Source organism: Conger conger, chromosome 3, assembly GCF_963514075.1.
Source record: "Conger conger chromosome 3, fConCon1.1, whole genome shotgun sequence".
NCBI lineage: Eukaryota > Metazoa > Chordata > Actinopteri > Anguilliformes > Congridae > Conger > Conger conger.
This window is the reverse complement of record NC_083762.1, coordinates 12,473,402-12,490,261: the sequence shown is the minus strand read 5'-3', so window position 1 is coordinate 12,490,261 and position 16,860 is coordinate 12,473,402. Positions and strand designations below refer to the sequence as shown.

General features: G+C 44.8%; 2 protein-coding genes across 3 annotated transcripts in view; one reads left to right on the top strand and one right to left on the bottom strand.

Annotated features, from left to right (window-relative positions):
* Positions 1-3,448, top strand: part of LOC133123709 (F-BAR and double SH3 domains protein 1-like) — a 24,545-nt gene extending 21,097 nt beyond the window's left edge. Inside the window, exons 19-20 of the mRNA XM_061234188.1 lie at positions 45-100; positions 370-3,448. Coding sequence (XP_061090172.1) covers positions 45-100; positions 370-420 — 107 coding nt within the window. The 3' untranslated portion in view covers positions 421-3,448. The remainder of the gene's footprint in view (positions 1-44; positions 101-369) is intronic.
* rell2 (RELT like 2) lies at positions 2,764-16,860 on the bottom strand. Of its 2 annotated transcripts, XM_061234189.1 has the most exons (6): positions 16,739-16,860; positions 12,134-12,381; positions 11,498-11,563; positions 10,902-10,965; positions 7,170-7,352; positions 2,764-6,530 (listed from the first exon to the last, which is right to left on the bottom strand). In XM_061234189.1, exons 2-6 carry the CDS (start codon positions 12,321-12,323, stop codon positions 5,780-5,782), a joined length of 1,254 nt encoding a protein of 417 aa, XP_061090173.1. In that variant the 5' UTR covers positions 12,324-12,381; positions 16,739-16,860; the 3' UTR covers positions 2,764-5,779. The 2 variants fall into 2 exon arrangements, with proteins under 2 accessions (XP_061090173.1, XP_061090174.1); XM_061234190.1 differs by lacking the exon at positions 16,739-16,860 and having other exon boundaries at positions 7,170-7,349; positions 12,134-13,092.

Sequence of the window (16,860 nt, the reverse complement as noted above, 5' to 3'; positions counted from 1 at the left end):
TGTGTTGTGTTTTGTGTTGTGTTTCTCCTGTGCCCACCATGCAGGCAGCTGCAGCAGTACCCACAGCTCACCTGATCTCTCTGCAAGGAGGATTCGGCCGGTAGGTGGAAAATTAGCACTTGTATTTTTATTGTATTTCAATATAGATGTGTATTGTACTTGAATATTGTATTTACTGTAAGCTTCTCTCAGTTTGGCCACTTCATTTATGTATTAAGGCATGTTTTAGTCCCTTTGAAGAGCAGTTTTTTTGGGGAAAATTGTTCATCAGTGTGCATCAGGACTTTCAGTAAAGAGAATGCACATATTTGTGATCTTCTGGAGGTTCCAGAGGAACTGAGCAGCTGTGTTTGTGTGTCCGTGTTCCAGACCCGGGCCCCGCCTCTCCCTCCCTCACACAGGTACTCCCCAGGGCCTTAATGTCCCTGTTCAGACAGGGGAGTGGAGACCTGTCGCTGTGTGGGACACATCAGACTTTATAAAGACAAACTACTGCTGTCATCTGTATGGACCAGTGCTTCACCCGCAAGGTTAACCCCATTTCCACAGCCCTGTTCTCCTCATCTCTCTCAGCATGCGTTTTATTATGTGAAAATCAGTGTTAGCAACCCTTTTTCCTGTTACATTTCTTTAATACTGTGTGTTTATTATGCATCAACAGGTCCAATCATGTCAGTGGCGGGCAACGCTTAGTTTCAGATCTAAGGAAGAATTGCCTGATTATGTTATTCAAGGTTTAAAAAATATATATATGTTGTTAAAACCATTTTCATAAATGGAGGTTCGACAGTTTTACTCTTTTATGAGTCAGTTGTTTTTTGGGGTTTTTGTCAAGAGAATTTACCCGAATGGAGTGGTGCTGGATTACGCTTATCACAGATAATCAAGCCTCATGAAACATCACAGGCGACACACACACCAGCTCAAAATGTCAACAAATCCAGATGGAGCCAGTGCCGACTGCGGCCGGTAGCTCCACAGGGGGTGATGCGCGTTGGTAAGTTCCGTTGGCCAGGATACGGATGACATCAGTGGGCCTGCGTTTATCTGGCGACCCCTACTGGGCGTGGACAGGCCTGCGGTCTACATGCAGCTGCATACGAGTGGTCTTCCTTTGATTCCACTCTGTGAGAGTTTGGTGACGGTGCGTAAGGAGAAGCAGCTGGCTGAGCCTTGGTACTGCACTGGGGACTGAATCTCGGGCGTCCTGTTCAGAGGGTGATGCACCGTGATCGCGGCTGGGGAGGAGATGAGACATTCCAAATTAAGGTGGGAATTGGATATGCAGAGCCCGAGGTTGGTCTTCTTAATAAATACAAAGTAAACTGCAAATGTCAACATGGCTACTTGCTTGCCAACCACTCACCGTAACGTCTGGGAAAGTATTTTCAATCTGTTCATGTTCATTTTATGTTCAGTTACATATTTCTGCTGTTTATTTAACACGCACAATATGCATTGGTCAACATTCATGTAAATGTTTTAATGAGTTAGCTATTGAGCTCAATTTTTATGTGCATGTTTCTTTTGCTATTTCCTACAGTCTGTGACAGTTTACTATGCTGTATTAGTTTAGCTTCATACTTATGAAGTAATGAGATGCCATGTCAATATATTCAGGGGCTCTGTATTTAGACTGGCCTCTCCAGTCACTGGTTGCTATGCATGTTACTATGCTGATGACACTGAACTTTTGTGGCATGTTGGGTAAAGGTCTACTGCACCAGAGACGGTTTTAGCAAGGCATCTCTGACTGATTCTAAGATTGATCACTGGTCCCAGTAGCTAATGACTCTCACCTCTTTTTTTTTTTTTCACTCACAAAAACCTCTTCTTCTGTGGTGCCCTCACAGCTCCAAATGAAGATTTTAATGAACTGATTTATGAAGTAGCCCTCACTGTGGCTAAGCAGTTTTACCTGTCTAGACCTGGTTTTAGTTGCTCCGTGATTGTAAATTAAAACCACTGGTCTTAATTTTAAGGGAACCGCCTTCTAAACAAAGCTTGGAGTTTCAGGAATCATTACTTTAAGACCTTTTCATTTGTTGTCATCATTGTAATTCTGATCATGTATCATAAATTATGCTTGTGGAAGATGGCCCAAAGTGATATCAGTGTGACCTGAACTTGATAAAATGAGACCTACATAACATGATTAGAAGCATGGCTTAACACCTCATAAGATATGTAATAAAACTGTCGTAATATACACATACCTATCTTGAATGTGTTTTGTAAAATGTTTGGTTCTGTTTGATATGATATACTTTATTTGTCATCAACCGTACTATGCTGTCATTATGATGTACAGTGTTACCAACGTGACAAAAGTAATGTGATCCCTCATTAAGAGATTATCTGCCCATTGCTTTAGCTGTCCAAGGTTCCTGTTGTGAGGTTTGTTGCCTTGACTGAATGACTATTATGAATATGAATGATAAATAAAAGGTTAGCGCTAGTCTGACGGTGGCAGTGTGGATTCAGTAAGGGACCATTCGTTCACAGTCTGTTAAGCTGCGCAACAGGTATAACAAGCTGGAAGACTAAAGACATACGGATTCAACCATTAGAAGAAGCCTAAATCGTGGATGCCATCTGTTCAGTCCCTAATTGCTAATTAAAGTCAGGATTCAGTGAACGGCTATGAATCGCTTTAATCAGCACACAAAGAACGCAGGGAAATTACCAAAATGAAAAGGGCTTTGTTGATATTAAAAGCCATTTTAAGCAAAAAGGTGAAATGAAGAGACGGTTCTACCAAGGCCTGGTAAAAATGCATAGCTTTAATTAATTTTTGTTTCCTTTTAAAGTCATACAAGAACAAAATCATTGCACAGCTGTATTTCCAAGTTAGAGACTACCATGATTTATTACCTAGGTATATGGATACTATATATAATTGTACATACATATGCCTTTTTTTGTTGTTATTTTTGATTCTCTAGAAACGATTCCAGCTTGATTCCGTCAATGTTGTCACATGCAGTATATGTTTTGTTAAGGCCACTAGACGAACACATTTATATATATTACTTGCAATCAACAGAAACAGGAAGTGATGGATTTAACGGTGATCGAGAACTGTATTGTCATCGCGGTTAACTGCTGCTAACTGCTGCGGGAGGAGAGAGCGAAGTCTCGTTCGAGTGATTCTGCGAGAGAAAACTCACCCGACCGCAGCAGGAAAGTGCCGTATCTCTATGATTGGTGTGCTTATCTTGTTTGGTACTTCTTCTGTGTTACGCCCTCTGTCCTTGGGGAACACTGCTCTGTAGTCGTGTGTGGATGTGCGTCGAAGAGGAGACCTGACCTTTTCTGCACCTCTCTACTGTCGCTGCTGGTGAAGAGTTAGTGGCCGAGCAAAGTGTCAGTTTGTACCTTATCACACCACTAAAGCCATGAACTCTGAATAAACTCTTTCCAAAAATAAACGATATTTTCCATTTTAGAGACTCTGATGATATTCTCTTTATGTGTTATAATATACTGTGTAATACTATTCATTATAATAATTTATTTTTAGTCCTTTACTCGAGTGGGTGTAGACCACCCCAGTCACCAATATAATTAAACATATACATTCAGCTATGGATCACAGTTTGTATTTTCACCCCTGAAATTGACAAATTACTGTATGTATTTATGAAAGAAGTCGCATAGCAAACACAAAACCATATAATAATCATAATAAAAATCAAACAACAAAGTGTTGAATTTCAGTTCAACAGGACAGTTTTTCATGGAATACAATTATAAACCCATTTTCCCAATGTGCATATTTAGAAGATTCAATGTTAAATGAAAACTGATGGTATGTACAGAAGGTGATCTACTAAAGGAAAGAAAACCAGCAAAATGGTATTCAGTATTTCATGAGTGTGGAGATAAGAGCGTTCCACAGCCAAAATGTCTGTAATGTAATGTAATGAGGAAATTGTTCTATGGGCTAGTGTAGTTACACCTTTGCATCTCTTTGCTGTGTGTATCTCAAGTGACAGGTGTACACCAATCAGACTAGTGCATATTCAGTTTAAGGGGAAAAAAAGTCTCAAATCACCCTTACGAAGGGTAAGAAGAAGCAGTTTTGGTGTAGTACACACTTTGAGCAGCAGGGGGAGACAGACAATATGTACGGATATAGATGGGTGTGTGTGAGAGTATCTGAGAGAGTGTGAGATAGTGTGTGTGTGTGTGTGTGTGTGTGTGTGTGTGTGTGTGTGTGAGAGAGAGAGAGAGAGAGAGAGAGAGAGAGCATGTGTGAGACATTAAAGTGGCATTCTTCATATACTGTAGGAATCCTTGCTCCAGACAGGGGGCATAAGCAGGCCAATGCTTATAGATTTATCTTGCTTTTGAGATCCTCTAGTGTTATACTAATATTGTTTTTATTTCTGTGAGTTTAACCAATTGAATAATTCATATTTAAATAGTTATTTCTGGACCTGTTGGTTACGCCATTTTAAGAGATGGAGTTACAGCAGGACCTGATTCTCTTCAGCTGTAATACAGGGGGAGGTGGATGTTTTATAGGGGGTAGGAAATGCATGTAATGTAATGAGATGGCTGGAGGCTTTAGTTTCTGTGATGGGCCCCAGTGCTGTAACATGGTGAGTGTGCCTGAACTGGCATGTTCTTTAATGCACAATTAAACATAAAGTAAAAAATGTATTCTTGTCTCTCTAATTAATGAAGATATAAGACAGATTTCTGCAACCCTGGTCCTGGAGAGCCACAAGCTCGGTGGGTTTTTGGTTTTCACCTTAAAATCAGCACCCCGGTTCTGACCCAAGTAGCCAGGTGAAGTGAGTCATGAATTGCTCTAATTGATTAAGTGCAGCGTGACAACCAAGTATTATAGTGGCCAAGGTGCTTGACTGGGACCTGGAAGGTTGGTGGTTCAAGCAGCAGTGTACCCACAATAAGATCAGTGCAGCTGTTGGGCCCTTGAGGAAGGCCCTGAACACCACATTGCTCCGGGGGGGGGGGGGGGGGGGATTGGCCCCTGCTTAGTCGAATAAAGTGTATAAGTTAGATAACAGCGTCAGGTACATAAATAACTAGCTGTAATTCCAGGGCCACAGTTGCAGACCCCTGATATAAGACCTTATATGGCAAATATGTGTTCTTATTACTTCACTTGATTCACTTGAGTTAAATCAAATGTAACTTTTCCTGCACATTTTAAAAGCCTTTCCTCCCACAGGTTATTGCCTTGCTTTTCCTCAAACAGACAGCACGAGCACCTCCACGAGGGAGGGGTGGAGGGAGGAGGGGAAGGGGACATTAGACAGATGGACAGAAAGACAGGAGCCGGGAGCTCCTCCAAGGAGGCCTGTGGCTACAATTCCTCACTTCAGTTTTGGAAACTGGTCAAGCAGAGCAGAATACACGGTGGACTCTCATCCAGGGCCGGCTCTCGCTCTTTCAGTGTCCAACGCAGACAGGCGAGTAGTGTTTTTAAGAACCGCCTTTCTCCGCGTTTTCAGCAGGGGCGAGCAAAGTCGATTATGATAGTATACGCTGTATATTTGTGTTGGCCGGCTTCCGCGAGCGTCGGTTGGATACGTAGAGTTAAAACTCCGGCTGCTGAACCCTGGGCCGCTGGGTGATGCGAGTTCAATCGCGGCTTGGCGGGAGGGAACCTCCGCGCTCAAAGCTAGCGGCGGGTCATGGGCCATGCCAGGCAGGTTTCTGGCGTGGCTCCGGTCCAGTCGTATTGCTGCCCCACCCCACTGCATTGTGGGACTGGGCTCCACCTCGCTGGCTCGCCCCGGCTCTCTCACCACTTGTGCTGGGAGTGAACAGACCTCCTCTTCTCCTCCCGCGAGGGCCGGCTGTCCTCCTCCTGGCTCACCCTGCAGTCCTTAATGTCCTCCATCTCCACCATGTCGTCCCTCCCGAACTCCCCCGACACCGCCGGCTCCCCTATCGGCACCACCGAGAATTCGCGTATCCGCGCCGGGGGCGGCTGCTTTGGGGGCCCCGCCACGTCCTCCTCTTCCTCCGTGGCCTGCGCGGCCCCCAGGCCCCCTCCCCCCGGGGCCCTGTCCCCCGGGGCCTTGTCCCCCGGGGCCTTGTCCCCCGCCATCTCCGAGTCGGTGGGGACGTCGGTGTCGGTGCCCTCCTCCGGGGGCGGGAAGGAGCTCTCGGGCTGCTCGGAGGACTCGGGGGGGTCTCCGTCCTCGTCGTCGTCGTCATCGCCGTTGTCATGGTCGTTGTCGTTGTGGTCGACAACGACGTCCATCACGCCCGCCGGCTCCTGGGGCTTCTTGGTCAGCGCCGCCTCGCCGCTCTTCCAGGGCACCAGCAGCGTGACGCTCTTCTTGCGCTTGGTCTCCGCGGTGACGGCGCCGTTGGTGGGGTTGACCTGCTTGAACATGTTGCGCAGGTTGTAGCCCTCCTGCTGCCGTCCCGGGTCGCCGCTGTCGTCCGGAGCCTCGCAGTGGTCCGACTGCTCGGTCGTCTCGATGACCGGCAGGTTGGGCGAGCCCTGGAGGCTGTTCTTCTTCTCCATGTGGGTAACACGGAACCTGCGGACACAATCACAGGGACGCGTTCGCACGGATTGAGTATCTGGACTGGCTTTTTTGATAAACGTTGATTTTGTTGAAAAAAAAAGTCTGAATCAGACTTTTAACCAGTAACTGGGACACTGTTGTTGTAAACTAGAGCAAGATATTTAACCAAAGTGGCTTCAGTCACGCAGCTGTAAAAATGGAACATAACATCAGGAAATAAATATTGTAGGCTTAGGGCCGTGGTGGCACAACAGGCTAAGATGCACACCGGGGACCGGGGTTCGATTCTCGGTCCTGCCAAAAAAGTTCGGCCGGCTCACGTGGAGCAGCATAACTGGCTCGCTGCTCCAGAGGGAGGGGCTTGGCAGGGTTAGTAGATCGCCGCACAAAACACCTTGGGCGCCTCGGAATCACGGTTACCAGCATGTGGCGAGACGGCTTGAAGAAGGCGTGTCGCTCTCATAGGGCCGCCGAGGGATGGGGTGTGGGCGGTGTATCTAATACTAGCTCTAATTGAATTAGACGGGGTACCAAATTGGGAGAAAAAAGGGAAAAAATCTGCAAAAAAAAATAATAATAAAAAATATTGTAGGCTTTGTAGCATTGGATAAGTGTCAAAAGCTAGAGAAACTTTTTTGGGCTCTGACTCACCTGCCCACGGAGAAGACGGTCTGCTCTCCGGGTCGGACCTTGCTCCGGGCCATTCGGTTCCGGCGCCGAGCCTTCTTGGAGCGGTTCTGGGCGCAGAGGTGGCAGGAGTTGCGGTCGGCGCCAGAGTGGACCGTGTGGTGGTGCGGCGGTAAGCCCCCCAGGCTCTCCTTGCGAGGCAGTCTGCTGCGGAGGACAGGAGCAACACACCTGGGCTTACTGAGCTTGTCTGCTGTGTTGGAACCTATAAAATGCTCTCAAACAGTGCAAACCCCATCCTTTTGGACCTCTTGGTTGGCTCTATTGCGCCAGGCAAAATGAATTGAGCACAGAAAAGTATTTGAATCTAAAACAATTACGTATTTGACACAGGTCTGATGGACAAGATTGCATTTCAAGAAAAAGAGTAAACATGTGGACATCCATAATCTCAACAGGTGCCAGACAGGAAACCAATCATAATGAAGTGTAACCCACACACTAAGATAAACGTGTTTATTATCATCACAAAACCTGACATTTTGAACTACATCAGTGGTTCCCAACCCTGTTCCTGGAGATGTACCATACTGCAGGCTTTCACTCCTACTCTAATGAAGCGCACAAAGCATCATTCAACAGCTAGAGATCTCATTGAGCTGCTAATTGTTATAATCAGGTGTGACAAGTTAGGGTTGAAATGTGAACACGTACAGGACGGCACTATAACTCTCCGGGAACAGGGTTGGGCACCACTGAACAACATGATCTTCCGCATTAACTAACCTTCATCTCTCTCTTATATTACAACCTATAGCAGGCTTCAAACATGGATGCAAGCAGGAATTCCAAGAAGCAATTACATAAACCTGTTGAAAAAAACAGCTCAAGCTAGGTTTTGAATCAGTTGGTTGCTGGTTGACCAGTCCAGACCAGTTACCAGCTTGACGTGGTTTAGCTGGTCGACCAGATCAGATCAGCTCCCAGTTTGATATGGGTTGACCAGTTCAAGCTATGTTTTGAAAAAGCTGGTAGCTGGTTGACCAGCTCATACCCAGCTGAACCAGATATATGACCAGCTTGGTCATGCTGGTTGACCATCTCATACCCAGCTAGACCATCTTATGACCAGTTTGACCAGCTAAATTTTCAGCTGTCATAGCTGGATTTTACAGCAGGCTACAGTGCCACCGAGTAGCCAACCTGCACACTAGCGTGCCTGAGAGTTCAGACATCAAAACAAGCATAACCTGCGGTGCTTAGATCCCTAACAAGCACAGTCTCAGTAGACCTGTGGTAACCAACCCTGTTCCCAACGATCCTCATTCAACAGCTAGAGATAGTTGCTGACTGCTAATTAGTAGTCAGTCATGCTATGTTAGGATTAGATTGAAAAGGATTAGATTGAAACCCTACAGGATGGTATACTCCAGGAACTGGGTTGGGCAGCCCTGCTCTGACTGTTGAATGAGATGTGCTATGTTAAGATTAGAGTGAAACCTGCAGCAACAGGGTTGGTAACCACTGCTGGGGACTATGGTCTTTAGGGGAGGCCTCACGCATGGCGGTGAGTCAGTGACGCAACATGGCCCCTTCCCAGAAGAGTCTTGGACCGTCTCCAAGACAGGGGATGTTGATGACGAGCGAATCGCGTGGCACGTTGCTCTGTCTGTCTCTCCCCCTGACCCCCTCCCCATCCCCGACAGGGCCCAGTCCCCTGAGGGGACTCTGTAGCTGCTGAGTGGAGAAATAGCGTGGGACGAATGCAGATGGGCGGCCCTGCCTCTCCTGGGCGTAATTAGTCCACAACGTCAGTCTCGGCAAATCAGCCGGGAGAGCGAAAGCACCACTCCCACTTCCCCGCCCCCTGGGGGCCAGTCTGTACTCTGTACTAAACACCCCACAGCAGCAAGACTTACAATTTGATTAGAGAGGGGGAAAAAAGATTTTCACAGCACTCTCTTGCTCTCATAGCTATGTCTTATGGTGTGCTACTTGGTGTATTTCTCTCGCTGTCTCTCGCTATCTCTCTAAATTAGACGGCAGCTTTCAATATGATTAAGATCCGAGCCCCAGAGATGGTCCTTGTGCTGTTATGATCCTATAACCAAAGTCAGGCCCATTCTCAGAGATAGATAAGCAGTGTCATGGGGCTGTTACAGAAATAGAGAAGCCAGGAGGTTCCCAGAGAGGAGCGCCAGTGCACACACACACATACACACACACATACACATAGGCACATAAACACATACACACACACACACACACACACACACATGCACACACACACATACACACATACAGACACATGCATGCATACACACACGCACACACACATGGTCACACACACACAAACACATACATATGCACACTCACACTCACACACACACACACAGATAGGCACATAAACACATACACACACACACACACACACACACACATGCACACACACACACACACATACAGACACACGCATGCATACACACACGCACACACACACAAACACATACATATGCACACTCACACTCACACACACATGCACACTCACACACACACACACACACACATACAGACACACACATGCACACACACATGCACACTGACACACACACAGACACACACAGACACACACACACACAATAGTGCTGTCTGAGACTGCTTATATAGTCTCCTCTTGGGTAGGCAGAATACCACAACTCCTACCCTTTTTTCTTTTTGTGGCACTACTGAACAATCTCCATTCATCCATTCCCAAATATATGAGCAACAAATCCGTAATGCTTAATGTTCACCTGTGGTTGGGACTGCTTCAAGATTGGCCACAGTTTTAATTAAAAGAAAGAGTGTTGGTTGATGAATGCTAACACCGACAACAGCGCATTTTTTGGTGCGACTAAGACGATGTCCTTGACTGGACTCCTTGTGTGATAGATGAGAGGTTTAATCAGGTTTACGCAAGCCAAGAAGTATATCTCTGTGCTCACTACTTCCCAAACGACCCAAGACAACATTGCAGCTCATCTAACACACTGACAGGCACCTGGGCTATTTATTGCCCTGACAACAGTGCAATCGCCAAAATCTTGAGAAGAAAAAAAACACTCTTGTCCTTCAAAATGTTCCTGATCCCTGCTCTCTTGGGCTTAAATCCCTTTTTCAAAGAGGTCCTCATATTTGTTATTACAGAGTGACTTTCACCAGGGAGAATTATCCAGGTTTGGAGTGATGCCAAAAACATTAACAAAGAGTAATGGAAGTCATTCCACTAAGTGTAAAGTAGCTTAATGGTGGCACAAAGTGAATTGCATATTCCTCACAGAAATGTTTTCTGATTTCTAGGTACATCACGTCAGTAAGCTGCTCAGACTGCACACAGTGGGAGTACACAATGTACAGTACAAACCACATTGCAGAAACTGAAGAGTAAGTCAAACCCGTCGATTAGTGCTCTTATTGAGACTTAAAGTATTTTTTTCTAAATAAGAAAAAAATATTGGCAATGAGGTAAGATGGTCTTGACTCATTTCAAGATTTGCCAATGGGATAAGAATATTTGGCTTGTCAAGCAAACAGTTACTTCAAACAAGGTAATATTTTCTACTTGGATACTAAGTCTTGTTCCAAGATTAAAACCGCTTGTTTTTCCAATGCATAACTGGTTCAATTATATCAACATAGGTGTCTGTAGAAAGTGTCACGTTGCAGCATAATAAACACCTTTCCAGAGCGTTCTCCTGTATTCCTGGGGGTACGTACCTTGCAGCATTATGTTCACATGCGTTCTGGTTCCCCAGCATCTCCTTGAAGGCCTCCATGTTTGCTAAGCAAAGCAGACAGGTTTGAAAAGACTTATACTCGTACCAAAACACAGAAACAAAACCATGTTCAGGAAATCTGCAACAGGATATGAGATCAGCGTCACAGCTGCATTTGCATCTCGTGTCACAAAGTCTCAAGAAAAGCTGAAAGTTCTCAGATTCAGTGTTTGATCTGAACACTGAATATTTATTTATTTGTTTATTCATTTATTTGATAAAGGAGGACAGTCTTCCCTCCTTGTGCATATTTCTGGCTTGACTCAGATGTGGAAAGCAGAGAGGGCTACAGATACTGACGGGATCTCTGGACAGAAAGGGTCAAGGACCCTGGCTGCACAGGGGGTCTGTCTACAGGGCAGAGAAAGTGCCGGCAGCCAAACACACTGCGCCACACAGTCTCTCTCATGTTTGACATTTTATTTATTATTATTAATTTGAAGTCTCAACCAGACATCATGAGGTGACTGACATTGGATATAAACAGACATTCACGTACACTTTTCTCATTTCACAGAACAAAAAATACGCCCTTACCTTCATTCTCAATGATACACTTCAGTATCTGCTCCACTGTGTCCTGGTTTTCCTCCAGTCCATCATCTGGAGAAATGAGAGATCATTTTTAAAATCATAATCATAATGATATATTATTTACGCCTTTATCCAAAACAACTTACAGTCGATAAGATTAATCAGCGGACAATCCCCCCAGGGGCAATGCAGGGTTAATGGCCTTGCTCAAGGGCCCAACAACTATGTGAATCTTAACGGAGCAACACCGGGGCTTAAACCACAAACCTTCCGGGTCCCAGTCATGTACCTTACTTTTCTCAAGAAGAAACACTCCTCAATCAATGTTTTTATAAATTAAAGCAGAAACAACATAAACAGAAACTTTCTGACCCCTGGACTTTTCACCATTGGTTAAGACAGATATTTTTGCAGCGAAGGGAACTTGATATGATTTTCAGTACCTCACATTTATTAATGCTACTCACTTGCTTTGTGCTTCAAAGCAAATAGTTTCAACAGTGCTCATCCTAAAAACAGTCATCAACGTTCTCCAGGAAAGGACAGATCTGCCCGAGGAGCCCTTAAGAGCTCCAGCAGAGCTAAGTCTCAGAGCTTGGTGAGTGGCTCCCTGGTTACCATGTCGACCAGCCCGGTTACCTGGCGCCAGCTTGTCCTTGCAGTCCTCCTCGTCGTCCGGGTCTCCGGTGCGGCAGCGGTAGCCCTTTTTCTTCAGCATGTGGCAGACCAGGAAGCCCAGGAGGCCGGTGAGGAAGAAGAGGAACACCAGGAGGAAGATCATGTACGGGGGAGGCGGCTCCCCGTCGTGGGTGGCCTCTTGGTCCGTCATCCTCCCTCACTCTCGCTCTCTCGCTCGCTCACACCCTCACTCTGCCCGCTCACCAGCCCTGACCAGAAACCCACACAGCAGAAGGGAGGCAGTCACTCCCAGTGCACGCGTGCACCCCTTTATCAGAAGCCCTCCTGCGTGACGTCAAGCTCAGGTCGCGTACGCAGGGCCTGCGTCGGCCATCTTGGTTTCATGCGGGGTGCAGATAACCCCTCTGGGCCCGCTGCAGGACAGCCCCAGCTCTCAGATTCGTGCTTTATCAGCCCTGACAGGCGGACTGGAACACACCCTGCCCTGTTTCTCACAGGCCCTGGAGGAACACCGCAGTCCCCGCCGTGCGTAACATTCCTCCAACAGGACAGACGGCCGCTGTGCTCCCTCTCTCTGACTGTCCGGCCAGCCAGTTTGCATCATTTATCATATCGCATTAGCTCGGCACTTTTCAGAGGTCTCTGACACCTTCTACTTGGAAACTCGTAAACAAATTGCCCAATAATTTCAGCATCTAGTATGGCTGTAGATCACTGATAATCACTCTGTGAAGCTACAGACTGTAAGTACGCTTAGCTGTATTTATTTTGTGGCCACTCTTCTCGAGAGAGGCTAAAAACTCCAAATAGTTGAAGGAACATTAGTATAGACACAAGAAACTGACTGCAACACAAAAAAGTCAAAGGTGAAGTAAACATATCCTGGCACATGAAAAAAGAAAGATAAAGAATTTCCCTTGAACAAAATGAACGTTAGCAGTAAGGGAGCAGCTACAGGTCAGTACTAAAGAACAGGGCAATGGAGAAACATAACATGGTTAGAATAGCTTGACAGAATTCACAACAGTCCCCCCCCCCCCGCCCCCCATCTGGTTTCAGGAATTCTAAATGTTTTTCTTCTAAAATTGACAGCAAAGTCCTGGGATCTTCCCTTCATTGCTGCTTCCTGTGGTCTTTGTGAGGGCAGGAGAAACTCTGAACCTTCAGAAAATAAATACCATATTCCCAGGGTCCCCATCAACTGCTCCCAACTCCCGTTCTGGCTCCCGCTCACGAGGCAACTTAAAAACTTACTGAAGCACATTAAACCTTTTTTTCCCAGTTTAAATTCAGTCTTGTATCAGCTTTCTCGTATGTTACCATCCAACAGGATGTTACTGTTGAACAAGATGTTACCACCAAATTGATAAGACACATATATAATGCTAGTGAGCTATATCATAAAACATTCTTCTTAATGTCACAGAACTCCCTGCCACCTCATCTTGCAGTACTATTGGGAGTCCCACATAATAACAAGAATAGCACCTATTTCAATACACTTAGAAATCAGGTAAAAATCCATTAAAACATTTAAAATCAGCTACTCCATGATAAATAAACAGACTCGATAAGAGAACTTACTTGTGCACAGAAAGGATGAAAATAATACACAAGCACAATAAAATGAGCAACAAGAATCAAGATGTGACTCAGCATTCTCATGCTCTTTCCTGAAAGCGTGCACTTGGATGACATCACATTCATTTTTTATGGGCCTCTAAAATCACTGACTAGACAAGCTACAGGCTAGCTGGTGTCACCATATTCACTCGTTTCTTTGGAATACCTAGCTAATAACAGACTTCACTTCTTTCAACTGCGTGATCGATTGACTATGCTACACTATATTTTATTGCTTGGCAGGCACAGACACCTGTTTCCATGACAACTTACACAGCTACAGGATTTTGTGAAAAGAGTCTGATTAACAGCCTTCTCCACAGTTACCACAGTAATGCCGCGCTCAGGATTTTGGAGCTGCACCCCGCTGGGTGCAATTCCAGCTGCCCACCTGCAAGCTGCAGTTCCCCTCTCCTCCCATACCCTAAACCGAAGGCACAGACATGTTTATGTGTGGAGTTTACCTGGATGTGGTCAAATCGGGTGGATGTGGTCCACCTGGACCCCTCCCATACTGGAGCCTTCTTAGAATGCATAATTAATCTGGGTACCCAGAGCTCTCCATCATCCTTTAGCAGTAATTAAAATGGTTCTATCAGATTGGATACCCATGCCACCCATGCCACTGCCCTCTCTCATGCCTCCCATGTCTCTCTCTCTCGCTCTCTCGCTCTCTCTCACTCTCACTGTTCACTCTAGCTATGCATACTACTGCTCTGAAGCAACTCTTTCCTGCATGTTATAACCTGGTCGCATATTCTGAAACAGCATAAGCAAAACTATGTTTCCAAGAGATCCACTTACAAACATCACATTTACATGATTGGTATGCATAAATCTAGTACTCATATAATAACACTGATCCATAATGATTATGCATAATCATGTTGATTAGTATTAATGTATAATTGCACATAATAATGTCTGCTGGACTACAGGCATTAGTAGAAAATATTGGAGAGTATCACAAGCTTAAATCAAAATTTTGCCTTTACAGTATGTAAAGAAAAACAGAAAAGCTCATATATGCTGCATATTAAACGTTTTAAAAATATGTAATACAGCTGTAGCTGTGGGAAGAGAGAGTCTCACAGCTTTTAATGACTGCATATTGCTTCATTGTCTAGTTTTAGGCAACTGCAATTTGCCCTTGTCCAGTAACTGCAGATGAATTAGTTGAGTCCTGCACACAGTTGCCAAATACTTCAGGCCCACTGCAGATTGTCCCGAGGCTGGCTATACCTCTGCATGTAGCCGACTGTAAGGACAAGCTGCAATTGAAAAATCGTTGCTGACCTTTACAGCAACTTCTCTTATTACATCCCGTTCAACGTGGTACAAAAAACTGAGTCCCAGGATAAAGGCAGTTTGTGTATAGTTCAGAGTGACTTTGGTGATGTCCTGTGCCCTGCACATTTACTGAAACTCAATTAAGTGAGTTGTGTGTCCTTGGACTGACTGACCTTCATTTCAGAGGTGATGGCTTTGCCAACATGGACACTGTCACAGAGTTTGAGCTCTACAGAGTACATTTTATGTGAGGAGCCCTCATCTTTGAGTGCTCAGAAATGGTCAGTTTTTGCAACTGACACCTGAACAAAACTGCTAGATCAGGGACACAGAGTTTTCTTTTGATTTGCCAGTGTCATATCAGAATGCTATTTTCACGCATTGACTGTGTCAGTGTTATGAACTTGGCTCTTACTGTACTTCTGGAAAAGGCAAGGAAATATTAATTCACAGGGATTACTGCTGGCAGCCTTTGTTGTGTTTGTCTTGTATATTATGCTACAGACTATCTATTAAAAAGGGTGCTGGACTTTTCACCTGATGCACCTGATTTCAATTTTTCTGTAAAGTCAGTGCAAATGGTTCCAAAAAGAACACTTTGAATCCAGAAGAGAACCCTATCTAGGGGTCTCAGGCAAAATAGTTCTTTGTCTGGGAGCTTTCACACTTCACACCCATGATAGAGGGTTCCATAAATAACTCAAAATGGTTTCACTATGGAGACAAGCCAAAGAATGATTTTTTCTGAAGCCGTAGCAAAATGTGAACACTTCTGTAATAATGGCCTATAAACTTCAGGCCAATCCGAGTAATCGTCTTCCTCGCCTCAGTTTTGAGTAAAATCAGGTTCTGAAGCAGCAGTAGGCCTGTCCCCTTCCAAATTTGCACTGCAAAGACTGGTTAGATAAAAAAAGGATATTATTATTATTATTATTATTATTATTATTATTATTATTATTAATAGTAATGCTAATAATAATAGTAGTAATGATTATAATAATAACAACAACAATAATTCTTCTTCTTCTTCTTCTTCTTCTTCTTCTTCTTCTTATTATTATTATTATTGTTAGAATAATTATATTAATAATGTGTTTTTTCTCACGTGCATACCGCACCTCCATATTTATTTTCTAAGTTTCCATTCGGTAATTATCTCGAATACGCACGGCGTGGCCCGTGACACATCTGCCCTTGGCTTTTCACCCGAGAGAACGGTGCGCTGCATCAATGTCTACAATCTTGATAAGCGCAGCTAAGACTGCAGAGATAAACATATGGACCAAATGAACGGCGGAGATAACCCTACCATTAAAATGTTCTAAATAGCGCATAAGGGGTGTGGGGCGAAATTAATTCAATGTAATGTCATCGCCGCAAAATTCATGAATTATCAATGTTAGTTTACAAAATAATTGTTTAAACGGGCTACGAAAATAAAGATATTAACGTTTTGTATTATCGTAATTGTTTTCATATTACATCACCACTGTTACAAATAACACACCGACGCTTGTGCCTTTGCTGCATCACAAACAACCTCCCTTGCAGTAACGGCGCTGCCCATCTACCCACCTTCTGAGCAAACCATGTACCTCCTGCGGTCAATTGAATTGAAGGTAATTACATGAAGCCCCTTAGTCACATGAAGACATTCCCTCAGCAGCACAAGAGAACACATCTCAAACTCACCGGGATGCTAAAATCGCAGGTCCTTCTCCCCGTGCTTGGACCATTGAGATGCGCCTGCTATCTGAAATACAAACGAGGTTTGCTTCGAAGTAAACGGAGGGAGGGCGAGGAATTCTCCCAAG

Coding starts and splice junctions, on each gene's coding strand:
- rell2 (XM_061234189.1), bottom strand. CDS start 12,323: ATGACGGACCAAGAGGCCACCCACGACGGGGAGCCGCCTCCCCCGTAC. Junction 11,564..12,133: donor CAAGGACAAGCTGGCGCCAG/GTAACCGGGCTG, acceptor TCATTTCTCCAG/ATGATGGACTGGAGGAAAAC. Junction 7,353..10,901: donor TGTGAACATAATGCTGCAAG/GTACGTACCCCC, acceptor TGTCCTCCGCAG/CAGACTGCCTCGCAAGGAGA.